The sequence below is a fragment of the Salvelinus alpinus genome, chromosome 5 (genome assembly GCF_045679555.1).
Source record: "Salvelinus alpinus chromosome 5, SLU_Salpinus.1, whole genome shotgun sequence".
Taxonomy (NCBI): Eukaryota; Metazoa; Chordata; class Actinopteri; order Salmoniformes; family Salmonidae; genus Salvelinus; species Salvelinus alpinus.
In genome coordinates this window covers 38,417,316-38,438,534 of record NC_092090.1, presented here as the reverse complement: position 1 = coordinate 38,438,534, position 21,219 = coordinate 38,417,316, and the positions used below count along the sequence as shown (strand labels likewise).

At 41.9% G+C, this 21,219-nt stretch overlaps 1 protein-coding gene across 2 annotated transcripts; it reads left to right on the top strand.

Moving 5' to 3' along the window:
• The first annotated feature begins 254 nt into the window (after window positions 1–254).
• myzap (myocardial zonula adherens protein) lies at window positions 255–20,192 on the top strand. 2 transcript variants are annotated; one of them, XM_071401714.1, is made up of 14 exons: window positions 255–713; window positions 1,712–1,792; window positions 9,215–9,307; window positions 10,842–11,009; window positions 11,219–11,311; window positions 11,423–11,536; window positions 12,105–12,257; window positions 17,510–17,635; window positions 18,118–18,246; window positions 18,376–18,470; window positions 18,562–18,667; window positions 18,991–19,074; window positions 19,391–19,452; window positions 19,551–20,192. In XM_071401714.1, the coding sequence occupies exons 1-14, from the start codon at window positions 648–650 to the stop codon at window positions 19,990–19,992; spliced, it is 1,812 nt and encodes a 603-aa protein (XP_071257815.1). In that variant the 5' UTR covers window positions 255–647; the 3' UTR covers window positions 19,993–20,192. The 2 variants fall into 2 exon arrangements, with proteins under 2 accessions (XP_071257815.1, XP_071257814.1); XM_071401713.1 differs by having other exon boundaries at window positions 19,346–19,452.
• The last annotated feature ends 1,027 nt before the right edge of the window (window positions 20,193–21,219 follow it).

Below are 21,219 nucleotides of genomic sequence, written 5' to 3'. Positions count from 1 at the left end.
ACATTTTAAAACCATGTGTAGATCTGACAAACCTTGATCAGACAGTGATTTGATCATATTGATCAGATCACAAAACCCACAGGTTTGGGCATGGTGTAAACAGGGCTTTGTAAACGGGGCTATGTGCCATAGAGCTCCACCTGTCCAAGATTGTGAGGGCCCACCCTGTGACAGTCCAACCCAGGTGGGAGGTGCAGAGTAAGAGAGTGGGTGAAATGTGACCCGACAGGTCTGATGGGAGGCTCAGGGAAAGAGAGAGAGAGAGGCAGTCAGCCAGGTGGAGTCAGGTGCTGTCTACAGTCTGGGCTGGGACAGTGTCATAGTTCTATACAGTAGCAGAGCAGTAAGGATTGTGTGGAGCTGGGCTGTAGTCTAGCCCCTGACTGACTGACTGGCACTCAACAGGAATACCAGGCCTTGTTCATCAACTGGAAAATGAATTCTACATAACACTGAAGAGAGAAACTTGTCAGAGTGGATCTTTCTTCCCTCTCCCCTCTTGTTCATTCACTCTCTAGTCTCTCTCGCAGTGGCTGGAGCTGGGGGCTGTGTGAGTTTGTACAGTAGTCCAGAAAGAGAGTGAGAGGAAGAGAGAGAGGGAGAGAGGAAAAGCGACAACAGGGGAGTGGACAGAGGCCAGGGGAGACATGCTACGCTACAGCTCACCAGGATCGGTCACCACCACCGAGGACAGTCCAGAGCAGCCCAGTGAGGTAAGGAGCCCCAGGGCACTCTGTCGCAGGATAGAACCCAAACATCACTCTTTCGCCTGTCAGATGAGTAGCATGGCGTGTTGGTTTGTAAGTCAGTGTGTTTGTAGACTAGCTGGTGTTTGTTTGCTTTTGTCTCCGCTCCCCCTACTCCCCGTTCACTTTTCTCTCTCTCATTCTGTTTTCCTCACGTCTGGCTGCTCAAGGCTAGTTTTCGTAGCATGTCTACATCACAACTAATCATTCTCACTTTTTGAGTGTTGCCGGTATGTTGGAATTTTGCATGTGGCTCAGGGATATGTGTATCTGTTTGAGCTAGTAATGAGAGCCGAGTATCTGGGAGGCAGGGCTGTCATGTTTATTTGATCAGCCCAGAGCGCCTAGCAGACAGCGTCTTTAAACTGCCAATAAAAGCCATTCTCGCAGCTAATGAAGTGACACCAAAGGATTTATAGCCAACATAAAAGCCAACATGGAGTTGGATTAATCCTTATGATGATTACAGCGTCATGTTTCACTCTCAACCAAGAGATTGCTTTAGCAATTACAGTATGTTAATCAGCTCCTAGGGCACCTTGGTTCTAAAGGGATGTGTTGTACTTGTAAACAAGATAGTGCTAGCTTGAAGTGGTATAAGGCATATTGATGCTGTTACCTCATTGCAGTTAAATTTGCATCATTTTTGTTTGTGGTTTCACAGCCTATAATTATAAATACTGATGGTGACCTGTTGTATTTGGACCCCATCAGAAACATTCCACTGCTTTTTGTAACACAACAATCAGGCTCATTACAACACAAATGTTGTGCTCACATGATAGATCACATTACATATGAACCAATCCATTTTTATGTCATAAAGAGTGACACTGGGGAACACAACACATTTTAGTTTTCATCCAACTATGACATTGATTACTGATGCATGAGCTTGAACCGAGTGACATTGACATTTTCTTTTTATGTCGGTGTGTGTTTCTGTCTGTTTTTGATTCCCCCAGCGGAGGATCCGGCGACTCAGACTAACTCTTCATACAGGAGACAATGGACAGAATGAAACCAAGAAACCAACCTCAGACACAGTGAGTCTCAAAACGCACACCCAGTCAGCCACACAGCCAGTCAGCCTCACACGTCTTCATCTTCACCACCCTATGGAGCCTGGATTTATCTTTTCTCTCTCTCCCCTCCCTTAATCGTCACTTCCTCAACCTGTAGTCTGTGTACTCTGCCTCTCTCCCTTTCTTATTCACAGCCCTCTCTATCGCTCAAACACACTCAAGTCAGGTGGGAATTGTGAAGTAGGAACCAGCTTTGATCCAGTTCTAGAAACATTCCATGGACTGTAGCGTTCGGGGCGGCAGGTAGCCTAGTGATTAGAGTGTTGGACTAGTAACCGGAAGGTTGCAAGATTGAATCCCCGAGCTGCCCCTGAACAAGGCAGTTAACCCACTGTTCCTAGGCCGTCATTGAAAATAAGAATTTGTTCTTAACTGACTTGCCTAGTTAAATAAAGGTTAAAAAAAAAGAATGTCTACACAATACAGAGACGGGGGAAAGGTGGAACCACTGAGATTTACTGCTGCTATATTATCTGGGCTGTTGGTTATGCAATTGTATCCACACAGGGGTGTGTACACCACACACACATACAGTACATACTGTAACGAGTGCACTGAGAGTCGGGAAGCAAGTTCAGGGAGTGAGTGTTTTAACAACGCACAGACATGAAAACAGAGTCAATAACACCTGAGGAAAGAACCAAGGGGAGTGACAGATATAGGGAAGATAATCAAGGAGGTGATGGAGTCCAGGTGAGTGTCATGGGGCGCCGGTGCGCAAGACGATGGTGACAGGTGTGCGGGATAATCAGCAGCCTGATGACCTAGAGGCCGGAGAGGGAGTATATGTGACACATACACAGCTGTGTTCTGATTTTCACAGTACTCTGCACAAAGTTAGGAGGTGCGTGTACCTTTTCATCTACAGTAGTACTCTCTTCAGCATGCACAAGCCTAGCTGACAACAGGATTACACAGAACCGCATACTGTTGTCTGTTTTCAGATGCCGTATATCATATATAATGTACACGACACATGATGCTGTAACATTTTATTGGTCGTCTTATACAAATGTTTAGACAATAAACAATCACTAAACAATCACGGAACTCTTTTTAATTACATGGTACCTACTTAGTACACATGGGTAGCCTACATCATAATAAAGGCAGGCATGTTGTTTGCCAGAGGTGGTTCGCCGTTTTGCTCTGTTTGTGTTGAGAAACTGTGGTCTGGCAAAGTTACATCAGCTATTTTGTAATGTAAGTGTTTGACAGCACACAGTGTGCTGCTTAGAATCACATTGAGGTTAGGGGAAGTAGGATTCGGTCGCTCCTCCACAGAGACTGAGATAGTGACAGAAAGCAAAGAGATAGATCCATGCTGTTCTTTGTACCTTGTACACTGTTTCTCTAACCTGCCCCACCCCTTTACCATCACAGTTCAGCTGATAGCAGCGTGACTAATGGTGTAATCTGATGGTGATTCCCTTCAGGAAGCTGTGCATGTTTACAGCATTACTACTGATGAAAGACGACAGTCAGGTCAGGGTAGAACAATGAGCAGCACAGAGAAGAACAACGTTGGGCCCTAGTTAATTAGGGCCCGAGTTTTTCCTGGTCTAGTTATGTGGTCTGGAAATACTCAGGGCCCTGCTGATGACACTTCACATCTGTGCCAGTCGTATGAGGGCCGTGCCACTCTGCCACGGCCAGCTGTGCGCTCCAGTCTGCAATGTGGTATCAGTCTGTGCTGAAGCTAGGCCCACTTAACGAGCCACCCAGCGCTAACAAGAGCAGCGCTCTGGAGCGGCCAGGACATATCGCACATTACATTAATAATTATCCCAGCCCATTAACTTCAGAGGCCTTTACAGATAGAACATAAACAGAGGATTAGTATGTAAGGACGCACAGTGGGAAAGGAGGAGAGAAGGATGTTCAAAGTGCCCCCCCCAACCACATCCCCTCTAGCTTGCCTTTATCTATTGACTTAGCAGGCATGTTGAAGGCAGCTGAAATTTACATAACTCTTCCCTTGTTGTCAGGGTTTCACTCAATAATGCCAATTCAGTATTCATCAGTACAGTACAATGAGTGAATCCAACAATAAGCAGATGACGTCACTACGACCTACATCCGAAATTAAAGGTCAACATCAAACATGGAAAGCGACTATCGTAAAGGTCTGTGGGCTGTCCTTGACATTGGATTCTTTGATGGTTGAACTCACTGTATGTAGATGTTATCTTCAGAGGAATTGAAAATATAGGTAACACTCCCATATTGTGCACATATTCTTGGTTTGTTAGTCATTTGGAAGTGAAACCTGGGTAGCAGGAGACAAAAAAACTGTGGTGTCACAAAGAGATGGAGAGGACGAAGAAAGAAAACACATATGACAAGATAGTTAAGTGAAGGAGGGAGGAAACATCTTACATTTAAGTCAGAGATATTATGTTTCGGAAAAGAACAATGACAAAAGTGGTGATCTACCATGAAATGAAAAAGGGCGTGTCCTGTAACCCGACACTCCGTGGGAGACAGGCTTATCAGTGACTCTGACCTGGATGTGGTGTAATGCATCTGCTCCATGTGAACTGCCTGGAACTGTGGCACAGAGGTGATAGACTGAAAGTTTAAATGCCTGCAATGTAAGACCCCCCCTGCCACAATGGGCTTGAGTCAAAGGATGGTGTTTTTGAAGTTAAGGCATTTTAATCAAATGGGTTACATTAGCAAATCTTTTCAATTCTACATGACATGTACTGTAAGTTCCACATAGAGTTGAAGTCTGAAGTTTACATACACATTGAAACTCAGTTTTTCGCAATTCCTGACATTTAATCGTAATAAAAATTCCCTGTCTTAGGTCAGTTAGGATCACCACTTTATTTTAAGAATGTGAAATATCAGAACAATAGTAGAAAGAATGATTTATTTCAGCTTTTATTTCTTTCATCACATTCCCAGTGGGTCAGAAGTTTACATACACTCAATGAGTATTTGGCAGCATTGGCTTTACATTGTTTAACTTGGGTCAAATGTTTTGGGTAGCCTTCCACAAGCGTCCCACAATAAGTTGGGTGAATTTTGGCCCATTCCTCCTGACAGAGCTGATGTAACTGAGTCAGGTTTGTAGGCCTCCTTGCTCGCACATGCTTTTTCAGTTCTGCCCATACATTTTCTATGGGATTTAGGTCAAGCCTTTGTGATGGCAACTCCAATACCTTGACTTTGTTGTCCTTAAGCCATTTTGCCACAACTTTGGAAGTATGCTTGTGTCATTGTCCATTTGGAAGACCCATTTGCGACCAAGCTTTAACTTCCTGACTGATGTCTTGAGATGTTGCTTCAATATATCCACATAATTTTCCTGTCTCATGATGCCATCTATTTTGTGAAGTGCACCAGTCTCTTCTGCAGCAAAGCACCCCCCCCCCCCCCAACATGATGCCGCCACCCCTGTGCTTCACAGTTGGGATGGTGTTCTTCAGCTTGCAAGCATCCCCCTTTTTCCTCCAAACATAACGATGGTCATTATGGCCAAACAGTTCTAATTTTGTTTCATCAGACCAGAGGACATTTCTCCAAAAAGTACGATCTTTGTCCCCATGTGCAGTTGCAAACCGTAGTCTGGATTTTTTATGGCGGTTTTGGAGCAGTGGCTTCTTCCTTGCTGAGCGGCCTTCAGGTTATGTCGATATAGGACTCGTTTTACTGTGGATATAGATACTTTTGTACCTGTTTCCTCCAGCATCTTCACAAGGTCCTTTGCTGTTGTTCTGGGATTGATTTGCACTTTTCGCACCAAAGTACGTTCATCTCTAGGAAACAGAACGAGTCTCCTTCCTGAGCGGTATGACGGCTGCGTGCTCCCATGGTGTTTATACTTGCGTACTATTGTTTGTACAGATGAACGTGGTACCTTCAGGCGTTTGGAAATTGCTCCCAAGGATGAACCAGACTTGTGGAGGTCTACAATTATATTTCTGAGGTCTTGGCTGATTTCTTTTCATTTTCCCATGATGTCAAGCAAAGAGGCACTGAGTTTGAAGGCAGACCTTGAAATACATCCACAGGTACAACTCCAATTGACTCAAATTATGTCAAATAGCCTATCAGAAGCTTCTAAAGCCATGACATCATTTTCTGGAATTTCCCAAGCTGTTTAAAGGCACAGTCAACTTCGTGTGTGTAAACTTCTGACCCACTGGAATTGTGATACAGTGAATTATAAGTGAAATAATCTGTCTGCAAACAATTGTTGGAAAAACGACTTGTATCATGCACAAAGTAGATGTCCTAACCGACTTGCCAGACCTATAGTTTGTTAACAAGAAATTTGTGGAGTGGTTGAAAAACGAGTTTTAATGACTCCAAGCTAAGTGTATGTAAACTTTCGACTTCAACTGTACATGTCCTAAGGAAAGGAAATAAAGCTCAGGGCACAAAGCAGTATTACAGAGGTATATAGCACAGTGGAGTCTTTCATTATGCAAGAAATGTTGATACACAGCCAAGCTTAGATAGCGTTATGTCAATTAAAGTAGTGAATAGTACACTCTTTGAAAAAAAGGTGCTATCTAGAATGTAAAATTATTATTTGGCTGTCCCAATAGGAGAACCCTTTGAAGAACCCTTTTTGGTTCCAGGTAGAATCCTTTGGGTTCCAGGTAGAACCCTTTTGGGTTCCATGTAAAACCCTTTCCACAGAATGTTCTATATGGATCCCAAGAGTTCTACCTGGAACCAAAAAGGGTTGATCCTGTGCGGACAGCCAAATAACCCTTTTGGAACCCTTTTTTTCTAAGAGTGTAGAAGCAAATATTGCCCATTTTGCTTTCGATTTTGAGTTCTTCAGACTAGGCCTCTCTCATCTGGTTTTCCATGAATACGTAACACTGTCACTTCAGTAAGGGTCAAATTCCTTTGGCAGGACATTAAAACTGTTTTCACAGCCCCTTATCTGATTGGATAGAAGAAGAAAAATCTGTTTCAGTTGCAGCTTCAGCTTCAAAGAATCCAGGACAAAACTGGAATAAATGATCCCTCTGCAAACATGCTGAAACACCTATATTGTAATATTTAAAATGCAATAGAGGCTGACATATTGAGTTCTTTCAGAGGGTGTGTACAGTACTGGCCATAAAACATAATGCCGGCCATTCTTCTCTCCCATCTGTTGGAATTCACATTGCCTATTTGGAGCCCCTCATAATTTCTCGCCAGCCTGCTCTCTCTGTGGATTATCTGGTGTGGAAATGTGAAGCAACGTCCAGCTCAGGAGGCCATGAAACAACAGTGGCGTCATTGTTCCCCATCTCTTATCTCTGCTGGATGGGCGAAGGACACATTCTCTCTCTGGCTTGATGGGCTGCAGAGTAGATGTCTTGGCTGAAGTTCCTCTGAGCTAATATTTATTTAGTATGGAAGCTCCTATTTTCTCTTCTTAGAAACAAGAGCTTTTTATACAGTACCAGTAAAAAGTTTGGACACACCTACTCTTTCCAGGGTTTTTCTTTATTTGTACTATTTTCTACATTGTAATAACACATATGGAATCATGTAGTAACCAAAAAAGTGTTAAACATATATTATATTTGAGATTCTTCAAAGTAGCCAACCTTTTCCTTGATGACAGCTTTGCACACTCTTAGCATTCTCTCAACCAGCTTCATGAGGTAGTCACCTGCATTTCAATTAACAGGTGTGCCTTCTTAAAAGTAGATTTGTGGAATTTCTTTCCTTCTTAATGCATTTGAGCCAATCAGTTGTGTTGTGACAAAGTAGGGGTGGTATACAGAAGATAGCTCTATTTGGTAAAAGTCCAAGTCCATACAGCTCAAATAAGCAAAGAGAAATGAAAGTCTGTCATTACTTTAAGACATGAAGGTCAATCCGGAACATTTCAAGAACTTTGAACGTTTCTTAAAGTGCAGTCGCAAAAACAATCAAGCGCTATGATGTAACTGGCTCTCATGAGGACCGCCAAAGGAAATGAAGACCCAGAGTTACCTCTGCTGCAAATTATAAGTTCATTAGAGTTAACTGAACCTCAGATTGCAACCCAAATAAATGCTTCACAGAGTTTAAGTAACAGACACATCTCAACATCAACTGTTCAGAGGAGACTGCGTGAATCAGGCCTTCATGGTTGAATTGCTGCAAAGAAACCATTACTAAAGGACACCAGTAAGAGGAAGAGACTTGCTTGGGCCAAGAAACACGAGCAATGGACATTAGACCGGTGGAAATCTGTCCTTTGGTCTGATGAGTCCAAATTTGAGATTTTGGATTCCAACCACTGTTTTTTTGTGAGACGCAGAGTAGGTGAACGGATGATCTCCGCATGTGTGATTCCCACCGTGAAGCATGGAGGAGGAGGTGTGATGGTGTGGGGCTGCTTTGTTGGTGACACTGACAGTGACTTATTTACAATTCAAGGCTCACTTAACCAGCATGGCTACCACAGCATTCTGCAGCGATATGCCATCCCATCTGGTTTGCGCTCAGTGGGACTATCATTTGTTTTCAACAGGACAATGACCCCAAAACACACCTCCAGGCTGTGTAAGGGCTATTTGACCAAGAAGGAGAGTGATGGAGTGCTGCATCAGATGACCTGTCCTTCACAATCACCCGACCTCAAACCAATTGAGATGGTTTGGGATGAATTGGACCGCAGAGTGAAGGAAAAGCAGCCAACAAGTGCTCAGCATATGTGGGAACTCCTTCAAGACTGTTCGAATAATATTCCTCATGAAGCTGGTTGAGAGAATGCCAAGAGTGTGCAAAGCTGTCATCAAGGCAAAGGGCGGCTACTTTGAAAATCAAAACAAATATTGTTTAACACTTTTTTGATTACTACATGATTCCATATGTGTTATTTCATAGTTTTGATGTCTTCACTATTATTTTACAATGTAGAAAATTGTAAAAATAAAGAAAAACCCTTGAATGAGTAGGCGTGTCCAAACTTTTGATTGGTACTGTATATCAATTACCATCCCGTGTTGTTGATGTCTGTCATTAAGTGCTTAAGGAGTGTCCAGAAACTAGGCTTCTCCTAGCTCTTTCCCCACAAAGCATTGTGGTAGTCCAAACCATTCTTTAAAAACAATGTATGGGTTATGACTAAGATGTGGTCTAGAAATGAGTATAATGACTATTCCCAGTGATCAAAACTACAGTAGACTATGTTCAACAAAGATGGTAATCTGTCATCAACAGTTTGATGAGAACAGGTACATGATCCATGCATTTAATCTCTACCCTTAGCCCATATCGTTATCTGAAAGAGGGGAATGCATTGTGTACATTGAAGCATATCATTTGCAAACAAAATATTACAAGAATTCAGTAATAATCAGGATATAGGGTTGTGAAATATCTCCAAACATTGTGAACACACAGTTCGTTTGTTTCTGTTTGTCTTCTCAGCAAGAGGAGAAGGTTGTCAACGGAACATGGAAGAAGAAGAAGAACAGACTCATTCAGAGAGAGAGGCCAGCTGGCAGTGAGTTACCTGTACAGGTAAACTACCACAACCACAACATAAAAAGCTATCATGGATTCCTACATAGAGGCTTTTGAAAGGGAAGGTTATGGTGAGAATATGGGAAGTAACTTCCTGAATTTGTGGTCAACTCTGCTATTGGCATGTGAAACACAAATATGCAAGCTCTGCACTGTATACAAACAAGAACATTTAGAACCTTTTGTACTATCCTTGATATAACCTATCCTCAGATAATTCCAAGTATTGATTTCTGTGTATGTTAAACAATTGTTGTTGATGTGTAGTATTGGGTACAACCCTCTGCCTCTGGTAGAAACAGAGGTCATATGGACCTGTGTGCACAACCTGGTCTCAGAGCATTTCGTATTATTCTGTACGTGAATTCGAGTCTCTCCATTTTTGTATGATATGTTATGTTTCGTATGGTATATATTAATTTGGGGATATCCATCACTCACTTCAAATTACAATTCATATTATATGTTACGAATTTTCAAAACTACAATATGTTAGGAATTTACCAAATGTATGATATGTTACGAATTCTAGCTAGGTGGCTAACGTTACCTAGCTAGCTAATGTTAGGTAGGCTGGGGTTGGGGTTAAGGGTTAAGTTTAGGAGTTAGGTTAAAGGGTTAAGGTTATGGTTATAGGAAGGATTAGCTGAAAGGGTTAAGGTTAGGGTTAGTGGAGGGGTTAGCTAAAAGGGCTAAAGGGAAGGTTTAGCCAACATTATAAGTAGTTGCAAAGTCGCTAAAAAAGTAGCAAGTAGTTGAAAGGTTGCTAATTAGCTAAAATGCTAAAGTTGTCCGTAATGAGATTTGAACTCGCAATCTTTGGATTGCTCGACATTCGTGTTATACGCCCACCCACAATACTTTTGTTTTTGCCTTAAGTAACCATCTGACTTATGTAACCATACCAAACGTAACATATCATACTAATTTGAGTGTCCCGAATTTATCGTCAAAGGCAAACAGATTCACCTTCCATGGTTTATACTGGAGTCTGTGGCATAGTAGGGCAGGCCATTGTTTTGGCTCCTCTATTGTTGAATAATGTAGGGTAGATAACAGACTCAAATGTGGGCTGGCTGCCTGTCTGATCATAACAATGGAAACATATTGCTTCTTCACACAGTAAGACTTATTTATTGTGAGACTGATAAGATACTGTATCTGTATGTTACTGTAAGATAACATAAAGGTGCTAGAGCCACTTCCTGATACTGCTGAGCTACAAAGGACCTGTGTCAGTGTGCACCTGTGCTCCTAAAGAGCCATGTTGTAGAGGAACAATAGCAGGGAGACAGCAGGAGCTCATGTACTGGGTTGCAGAAACATGACACCCTCACTACACCCTGTTTCCATCCCTGCTTCCCAACCTCCAGATTCAAGTGCTCAGCAGCAATGCTCGAAACACCTGGGCATGCGCACATATGCATATGCAAACGCACAAACACTCACATAGAGGCGAACACACACATCTACAGCTGGTAGAAAGTCTGCCTAGATAGAAACCTGACCGGGTTGATCCTGTCTCCCTCAGCACCTCAGAGCAGCGACCAATGGGGAGCTAGAGACGTCGCTGCAGCGGCAGCACGGGCCCAAGGTGTACGGTGTGTTGCAGGGGACAGGCTCGGACAGACAGCAGGAAGTGATGGCGTGCGAGTGGTCTGTCAATCACCTGAGGGATGAGATGAGATACATCAAGGAGGTGAGTGGAGATGGAGAAGATAACGATGAAGCTGATCCAAGTTAAGGAGTGTAAATAGAGCAGAGACCTACAGTACAGTACACCTGACAGGCCTGCAGGGTATCCAAGAGCTAACATCAGGATTCTGTAACATGGACAATATTATAGATTTGCTAATTAAGCAATAAGGACGGATTACTTCAATCGTGTGTTATCTCTGTGCTGCACAGGTGCGAGATTCCCTGGAGAAGGTCAGAGAGCGGATGTACGGCCAGTTTGGAGGAATGCAACATTCGATGCAGAAACTATCACAAGACATCAGGGTCAGACAATACACCAAGGCACACATGACTAATAAGACAGCTAACAGCTTCTTATAAACACAAAATGGATACAAAATCTGAGAATTGGGTGTGCCATGTGTGTCTCTCCAGACTGCCAACTCCCAGAGGAAGACTCTGGAGAAAGAGGTGAGGGTTCGGACTGCAGCCATGGACAGCTTCGACCAGATGAACAGCTCCCTCATATCTGCCAACATCGACCTCCAGGTACAGGATCAACAACACTGTCAAACAGGCCTGTCACTGTCTCGTCACGGCCATCCCACTGGGCACCTACGTCAGTTCAATGTCTAGTTTTGATTTACATTTGTGAATTCAATGTAAAAATCAACCAAAAATGTCACCCTGTGATTGGATTTAAGTTAAAAGTTGGGGGGAAAAAATATGAAATTCCCGTACGTTGATGGCTTTTTGCAAATCCAATCAGTTTTCCACTTTGATTCAACATCATCACATAGAATTTTTGGGTTGAAATCACGTGGAAACAAGTTTTTGCCCAGTGGGAGTTTTTGCCCAGTGGGATGTCCCATAACCCCCCCATGGAAAGTCTTAATCCTCTTAAACAGAGATGTGCAGCACTATTCTTCTTTCTTCTACTGATCTGTGGAGAGTGAAGGATATCCTGTCTGGTTCATTATACATGTTTGTTTTATAAAGTAGCTCGAAGCTGTTAATCTTAGTTTCAGTGTATGAGTCAATCTTTCTACTCATGATTGCTGCATGCAATAATGCCCATGGTTGGTATGAGGAATTAAAGAACTAGCTTCCTTTGCAGAAATCTCTACTAGAGAGCTGTCACAATCGTGTGGACTCCCGGGATGAGATGAAGAGCCTGAGAAGCTCCTTTCAGCAGGCCGAGGAGAGACTGAAGGAGAGGGAGAGGCAGCTGGAACTTGCCCAGGCTGAGAACTGCACACTAAAACTGAAGGTAGAGTACTACTGTAAACACAGCACACCAGCACCACACAGTGGATGGCACAGGCTTGCTAAGCGTTTGCTTTTTGTTTATGGGGCACAGTTTACTCTAGTCATTAGTGATCACAGGATACATCATCCTCACCCTGAACGAGTGCCATGAAGTAGCAACGGTCATCACAATTGTTAAAAGGTTATAAAAACAATTCCAATAAATGCAAAAGTTGGACACTGGATGAAGATACTCAAAACGTTTTGAATTTTTTAAATCAATTTGACGGATGGTCTAGTCTAGTGGTTAGGATTCGGTGCTCTCACCGCCACGGCCTGGGTTCGATTCCCGGTCAGGGAACACACTATTTGGCTCCCGAGTGGCACAGCGGTCTAAGGCACTGCATCTCAGTGCAGGAGGTGTCACTACAGTCCCTGGTTTGATTCCAGGCTGTATCTCATCTGGCCGTGATTGGGAGTCCCATAGGGCGGCGCACAATTGGTCCAGCGTCTCCCGGGTTTGGCCGGGGTAGGCTGTCATTGTAAATAAGAATTAGTTCTTAACGGACTTGCCTAGTTAAATAAAAAATAAAATAAAACATTTGACAAATAATGAATGTTCAGGGACTGTGGTGGGAATTCAGGTATTCAATTTGTCAAATTTGCAGTTATATATATATACATTTTCTAATGGTATCAGTTTCTTGTGTGTGCTAAAATAAAGCAAATGATATGGGCTTCATTTGTGTAAATACACTGGGTGTATTTGCATATATAAATGTACTTATTAACTGGGTGGTTCGAGCCCTGAATGGTGATTGGCTGACAGGTATGACAAAACATTTATTTTTACTGCTCTAATTACGTTGGTAACAAGTTTATAATAGCAATAAGGCACCTCGGAGGTTTGTGGTATTTGGCCAATGTACCACGGCTAAGGGCTGTATCTAGGCACTCCGTGTTGCGTCGTGCAAAAGAACAGCCTTTAACCTTGGTATATTGGCCATATACCAAACCCCCTTGTACCTTATTGCTTAATTTAAAAAAAAGTCACATTGAGATTAAAAGTCTCTTTTACACTCTTTTACAAGAGAGCCCTGTAAACATTACAATAAAAATATAACAATAAAACATACACATATATGTGTATAAAATAATATAATTCAGCACACCATAACAAAATAAACATATTTAATAAAAGCAATCCCATTAAACTACATAGTCCTCAATCAATAATTTAAACTGCCTGAGTGGCACCAGCACATGTAACTGGAGTGAACTCTGCAGACTGTTCCACAAATTAGGGGCAAAAAAACAAAATGCAGATTTTACCAAATCTGTGGAGACTGAAGAAACCTCTATTGTTATCCATTCCTGAGAACGGGTTTGATAACTTATGATTCTTAACTTAATTAATGAAGTTACATATGAAGGGAGTTTCTGTAATATTGCTTTGTAAATAAATACGAGAATGCAGCTCTCTTCTTACAGACGGAGAAGTCCATCCCACATTTTTATACAGACTACAATGATGAGTCCTAAAATTGTCCGCTGTGATAAAATGTATTGCGGAATGGTAGACTGAGTCCAAGGGTTTCAAAACGGAGGTTGCTGCATGCTGCATGCACAATATCACCAAAATCCAATACGGGGAGAAGTGTTGTTTGAACAATCTTTCGCCTATTTTCAATACTGAGGCATTTATTTTTTTATTTTTTATTTTTTTTGACCTTTATTTAACCAGGTAGGCAAGTTGAGAACAAGTTCTCATTTACAATTGCAACCTGGCCAAGATAAAGCAAAGCAGTTCGACACATACAACAACACAGAGTTACACATGGAGTAAAACAAACATACCGTCAATAATACAGTAGAAAAAATAAGTATATACAATGTGAGCAAATGAGGTGAGATAAGGGAGGTAAAGGCAAAAAAAGGCCATGGTGGCGAAGTAAATACAATATAGCAAGTAAAACACTGGAATGGTAGATTTGCAGTGGAAGAATGTGCAAAGTAAAGATAGAAATAATGGGGTCCAAAGGAGCAAAATAAATAAATGAATACAGTAGGGGGAGAGGTAGTTGTTTGGGCTAAATTATAGATGGGCTATGTACAGGTGCAGTAATCTGTGAGCTGCTCTGACAGCTGGTGCTTAAAGCTAGTGAGGGAGATAAGTGTTTCCAGTTTCAGATATTTTTGTAGTTCATTCCAGTCATTGGCAGCAGAGAACTGGAAGGAGAGGCGGCCAAAGGAAGAATTGGTTTTGGGGGTGACCAGTGAGATATACCTGCTGGATTTATTTCAATATAAAAAAACTATCTTGGATCTTAGCTTCTTAGTCAGATTTTCTATATGCGTTACGAAGGACAACTTGTCATCAATCCAGACACCCAGGTACTTATATTGAGAATCAACCTCAATTTGGGCTCCATTTGTAGCGCAAATATGCAGGTCCTCAGGGTCAACATTTTGTGACCTAGAGAACAGCATGAGCTTGGTTTTACTTGTATTTAACACTAATTTAAGATCTGTAAGTGATTTCTGAATTGAATCATTGCCATGCTGAAGTTCATGAATGGCCTGCTGCACCGAGTTGGCACAGGAATACAAAACTGTGTCATCTGCATAGAGATACATGTTACAAGTATTAACAGTGTGCCATTAATATACAAGGTGAACAATAATGTCAAACCCTGAGGAACACCTTTTTGAATCTCAAGAAATTCAGAATGAAACCAATCTGTCAAGTTGGCCTGAGTTCTGTCGCTAAGATAATTCTGAAACCATAAACAGGCTGTATATCCCAGGCCTATTCTTGATAACTTCATCTGCAAAACAGAATGACCAACAGTGTCGAACGCTTTGACAGGTCAATAAACAAGACAGCTCTTTTTAGCATCCAAGGCATTGACAAGATCATTAACAACTAGCGTGGCTGCTGTGGCAGTACTATCTATGCCCAGCCCTAAACCCTGATTGGTTTATATTAAAAATACAATTATCAGATAAAAAGGAACGAAGTTGTACATTAACCAAGGATTCAACAATCTTAGCTAAACAAGGTAGTTTTGAATCCCCACCCTTATGGAGTGGCAGCACATATGCGAATTTCCATGCTTTTGGAATACTTCCTGATAACAATGTTAAATAAAAAATGTGGGCTACTGAGCCAGCAATAAAGGGAGATGCACACTTAAGCAGACCAGGCTCCAAATGATTAGCCACTGTGGATTTGTTTTGTCTAATGTTAGCATAGCATCCAGGACTTCTTTATCAGTGAATTTCTGAAAAGAAAACTGCTGACCAGCATTTTCTGTATCATTCAATAGATTTTCCCCATCAACATCCAACTACTCTTTTCAAGAGCTGGTTTTGAAATACATTTAAATATATAGCCAGCAGATATAAAATGGTGATTAAATGCATTAATGATATCAATTTTGTCAGTAATAGGGCCAGAATCTAAATTAATTTATTGGGGGACTTATCAGCTTTCCAAAATGTAGCTGTTTTCCCTGTGCATTCAGATAGTGTATTAACATAATAATCAGCTTTGGCTTTTTTAACTAGTTTTACACACAATTTCTCAATCCCCTGACAGACTGCCAGTCTGGGCCGAGTCTGTGAATCTAGTTTTGGCCCAGGCAGCATCTCTGTTGTGTATGACTTCAGATAGCTCTGGACTGAACCAGGGGCAAGACCTATTTTTAATTCTCCGTTTTTGCGGCACCGTCGATAGCGCGCTGGCCAAGCACACGGCACAGTCGATAGCGCGGCTAGAAGGTTGAAGGTTCGAGACCTGCTCCCTGCTGTTTCATTACATTGCTTCAGAAGTGGGATCGGACCTTGCATCCACAACAGTGCGTGTGCTTGGCCGGTGAGCACGTCCCAGACGACTCCGCCCTATGGGACTCCCAATCACGACCAGTTGTGATACATTACATTTAAGTCATTTAGCAGACGCTCTTATCCAGAGCGACTTACAAGTTGATACAGCCCAGGATTGAACCAGGGTCTGTGATGCAGTGCCTTAGACCGCTGTGTCACTCGGGAGCATTGGGTCTATAAGGAGCCCTCGGCATTCTATGGAACAATTTGTAGAATTTCACTAAATTAGTTGTAAAATTGCAAAATCTCTTCGCCCTATGGCAAAATGTGAAGAATTACAGTAAACTTGCTTTAAAACTGCAACGTTTTCTGTACGCCCCATTGCAAAATGTGTAGAATTGCATGAAATTAACTCTAAAATGTAAAAATGTTCTCTCCACTGTCAAGAGGGGGGCTGCTAAAATGTTTTGCTTGAAATGTGGTGGGAGGCCATCAAAGTTGACCATCCCTGCATTATATGATTGATATCTCTCTGTGACTTACTCCGTTCTTTTCATTTACCTCTACTTCAGTCTCAGAATGCTCTGCTTGATTTCACACACTTCATGTTCTGGTTATTTCATTCAATTTTCGATTGTGACTCCCCTGATCCTTTGACTGATTGGCCTTCTCTGACCTGCTTTGTTCGCTCTGACCACTGAACACTCAACTTCAATTCTATTTGATGATGAATGACAGGTCATTGACAGATAATTGAAGCTCAAAGAACCAGTCCTCCAGATTTGAACTATTAACATTCATGCCGGACTCACTAGAAAAATACAGAATCAACAGACATTTCTACATGCATTTACTTTAGCAGGTCTTTGAATCGTGTAAGAAATTGTATAAGATACTGGTAGCTTGTTTTAACCACTTCTCAACATAAGCTATACTTGGCACAACATGCACCCATCCCCCACTATACCCCCACACTTTGTACCCTATTAAGTAACCACAGACCCACACACTCAACCCTCCCCCATGAATAGGCCCCTGTTAAAACAGACGCACATGCATTCTGCTCAAGGATGAGACTTTAAGACAAAGAACTGTGGGAAGGGCCAATGGAAACGTCGACATCAGGCCGAACAGGACTACCCACGACCCAGATCGACCAATCGGAAGGCCAGACTACCAGATCAACCTACCTTGCTTGTTGCCTATATAATCTGTATGAACTGTTTTAGAGGCCTCTCTTTCGACGATTCCATACGAGTCAGACAAAAGGGGCCGTGCTGCACGATTTACTAAGATATTTTTACATATGAATAAACCGCCTTATTATATAATTATCCACCTCGTCCTATGTCTCTACTTGATCTCCTGTCTCCAGTAAACGTTTTACTAACAATCGTCACAGTGTTGTTTGAAATTGACTGATAGATGTGTGCTTGTGTTGTCCAGGTGGAGTCGTCTCAGGAGGCCAACAGCCATGCAGTGCAGGAGGTGACAGCGAGGCTACAGAGACAGTATGAGGAGAGACTTCAGGAGGAGCAGAGGAAACACAGAGAGGAGATAGAGAAGCTACAGGTACTGCTGAGTCTCCTTCTGATATCACTTCGCACAAGCCACTGCCTGAAGAGAAAGGGCGGTGATCGATTAATCATGCGAAAACCAAGGCCGGTGATGTTTTCACCATCTTACATATTAATGAAAAGTGTATATGTAAACCACAGGAGGCTGTGTCCGTAATGGAGCAAATGGAAGGGAAACCATGTGTTTGATACCATTCCACTGATTCCGCTCCAGCCATTACCATGATCCCGTTCTCTTCAATTAAGGTGCCACCAACCTCATGTGATGGAAACAGTATGAAAGGTTTCAGTTTCACTCTGCTCATACAAGTGGTATGAGTCTCCCTCTAGTGGTACAAGTAACTCACTATGGTACTGTTAAATGTAGAGTAGCCTAACTTCCAAGTGTTGATATGATAACGAGGCCAGATTAAATTGTATGTTCTCTGCCTTAAAGCTTTTAATATATTTTGTTTACCGTCAATGTTTTTCAACTAGGCCCAAATTGACGAGTATATTAGGCGATTAGAGGAGGCAGAGAAGAATGCTAAGATTGCGGAGGCCAAGATCGCTGAAAGGGACCAGAGGATCAGTGAGGTGGAGCGCCTGCTGGACTGTATGGGACAGGTAAGACCCAGAATAACGCATGCAATAATGCAATAATGCATGCAACATTATCTTTATATCTATAGTATTTAGGTGTAATATGTCAAGTCCTTTGGGCAAGAATACTATAATAATATGTATTTTTTGCAGGAAAAGGGCCATCTTCAGAAGAAACTGCAGGAATGTGAACAGCGTCTACGCTTGATGGAGGTGACATACAAAACAGATGCAACTGTAGCAAAGAGGTACAAATGCCAAAACAAAAATGGCATTTTATATGTTCCATCCCATTGAAATGATATACTGAAGTGATAACACTATAATTAATTATTACAGTTCTCAAAAGTTGGAAGAGGAGGCAGGGGAGCTCCGTGAGAGAATCAAACACCTGAATGACATGGTGTTCTGTCAGCAGAGGAAGGTCAAAGGCATGATAGAGGAGGTGAATGACTAAGAAATGTCTCTCTCTCTCTCTCTCTCTCTCTCTCTCTCTCTCTCTCTCTCTCTCTCTCTCTCTCTCTCTCTCTCTCACTCTCACTCTCACACTCTCTCTCACACTCTCTCACACTCTCTCTCACACTCTCTCTCACACTCTCTCTCTCTCTCACACTCTCTCTCACACTCTCTCTCTCACTCTCTCTCTCACTCTCTCACTCTCTCTCACTCTCTCACTCACTCACTCACTCGAAATATGAGTACACTAACATATGAATGTTATACTGATATGCAAAGTTTGTTTATTTTTTTCATCTTGAAAATGTAAAGGTTGAATCATTACGAGCTAAAGTGGCACAGAAGGACATGTTCATCTCAGAGCTTCTGGACAGAATTGCTATTGTGGAGTGTGAGGTAAGACTGAACTGCCACCACACTATGTACTGTCCACTTCCCGAACATTATGAATGTTGGTGTGGTTTTCAAAACTTTAACTTTATGGATGCATTCATGTCCAGCGTTCTCCTACGTTTCAGATCGTCAATCTCTGTGTTGTGCTTTGACATTACTCTACCTCTAAATTCAGTGTTGCACCTTTTGTGACGTCATCTGTCTCTGTCTGGTCCACTTGGATTACATCACATCCACCTCATTTGCATGATCTGACTTTGTTCCTTCCTCCTAGAATAATGAGTTAGAAGACAAGCTGAAGTATTTTATGTCTGTACAGAGTGCGCCAAGGGAAGTTGTGCAAACCAGAGAGATAGGAGTGGGCTGTGATCTGCTCCCCAGGTATGAACCACTGGTTCTACCATACACGTGGCTTAATTTCCTGTAGTTGGGTTTCTCTTTTAAGTTTCTCATTCTGTTTTCTCATTTTACTTCCACAGACCTGAAATACAAGGGTATGAGATTGAAACTAATGTCCAACCTCCAGCAGCACATTACCAACCCAGACAAACCCCAATCCATCCCTCTTCTACAGAATACCTAGGACAGTCTAGGACATTCAGATCAGGTCTACCGCCACCCAGCAGACTGGAGTCTAGTTTACTGAGGTACACTCCTCCCGAGTACAGCAGGTATCTGTCAACCAACTCCTCAAGATCCTTTGGAACACTAACCAGTCCAACGCTGTCTTCATCTGGCCCTCTAAGCCTTGATCAGTCCAGTACAGAAGAGTCTGCCTCAGTTCCAATCACAGATAAAGCCTCAAGTCCAGAGACGGACATTTCAGCCCCATCCTGTTCTCGAGCAAGATCAAGCCCATCCAAAATCTACACACCTTTCATGAAACTTATGGAGATAACAGCAAAGATTAACATTGAGTAATCACATGAAGAAATACTTTTTATGAAAGCTATTCAGTATACTGTATAAGGGAATATGTTGCATATTGTGTAAATAGTCTACTGTTCTGTAAATAATACTTGAAAGTATTCAATTATGTTTGGTTTTGTTTACAGTGAATGTTCTTGTATGGTTTATGGATTTCTGAATTCACTATCGTGTATGAAGGTTTAAATTTATACTGTATCTTTTTCTAACATTTTTAGTTTGCTCTCTATAAATGAGATGCAATATTATTTTATTATTAGTCAAATTATGTACAAATATGTAAAATATATATACTTTGACTTTATTAACAGCTTAATCACTGATACTCCACAACGGTGATGATAATTATTATAATATTTTTTTTTTTTATCTATTGGATAATATTTAACTATATCTGACAACTGAAGAACTATATTTCTACTGACTGCCATCCCTGAGCCACTGGTATAAGTAATTTGTCTACACTGCCAGGACTGTGTATATGAGAAGTTATGATAAGCATGATGTGCCTTTCTTGAATGATACACATCCAGTGCATACTAATGAAATCAGTGTATGTTTTATTATTACTTATTCATTATTATTATTATTATTATTTGATCCTGCTCGTCATCTATTAACATTTGAACATCTTGACCATGTTCTGTTATAATCTCCACCCGGCACAGCCAGAAGAGGACTGGCCACCCCTCATAGCCTGGTTCCTCTCTAGGTTTCTTCCTAGGTTCTGGCCTTTCTAGGGAGTTTTTCCTAGCCACCGTGCTTCTACACCTGCATTGCTTGCTGTTTGGGGTTCTAGGCTGGGTTTCTGTACAGCACTTTGTGACATCAGCTGATGTAAGAAGGGCTTTATAAATACATTTGATTGATTTGATTTACATTTACATTTACATTTACATTTAAGTCATTTAGCAGACGCTCTTATCCAGAGCGACTTACAAATTGGTGCATTCACCTTATGATATCCAGTGGAACAACCACTTTACAATAGTGCATCTAACTCTTTTAAGGGGGGGGGGTTAGAAGGATTACTTTATCCTATCCTAGGTATTCCTTAAAGAGGTGGGGTTTCAGGTGTCTCCGGAAGGTGGTGATTGACTCCGCTGACCTGGCGTCGTGAGGGAGTTTGTTCCACCATTGGGGTGCCAGAGCAGCGAACAGTTTTGACTGGGCTGAGCGGGAACTGTACTTCCTCAGAGGTAGGGAGGCGAGCAGGCCAGA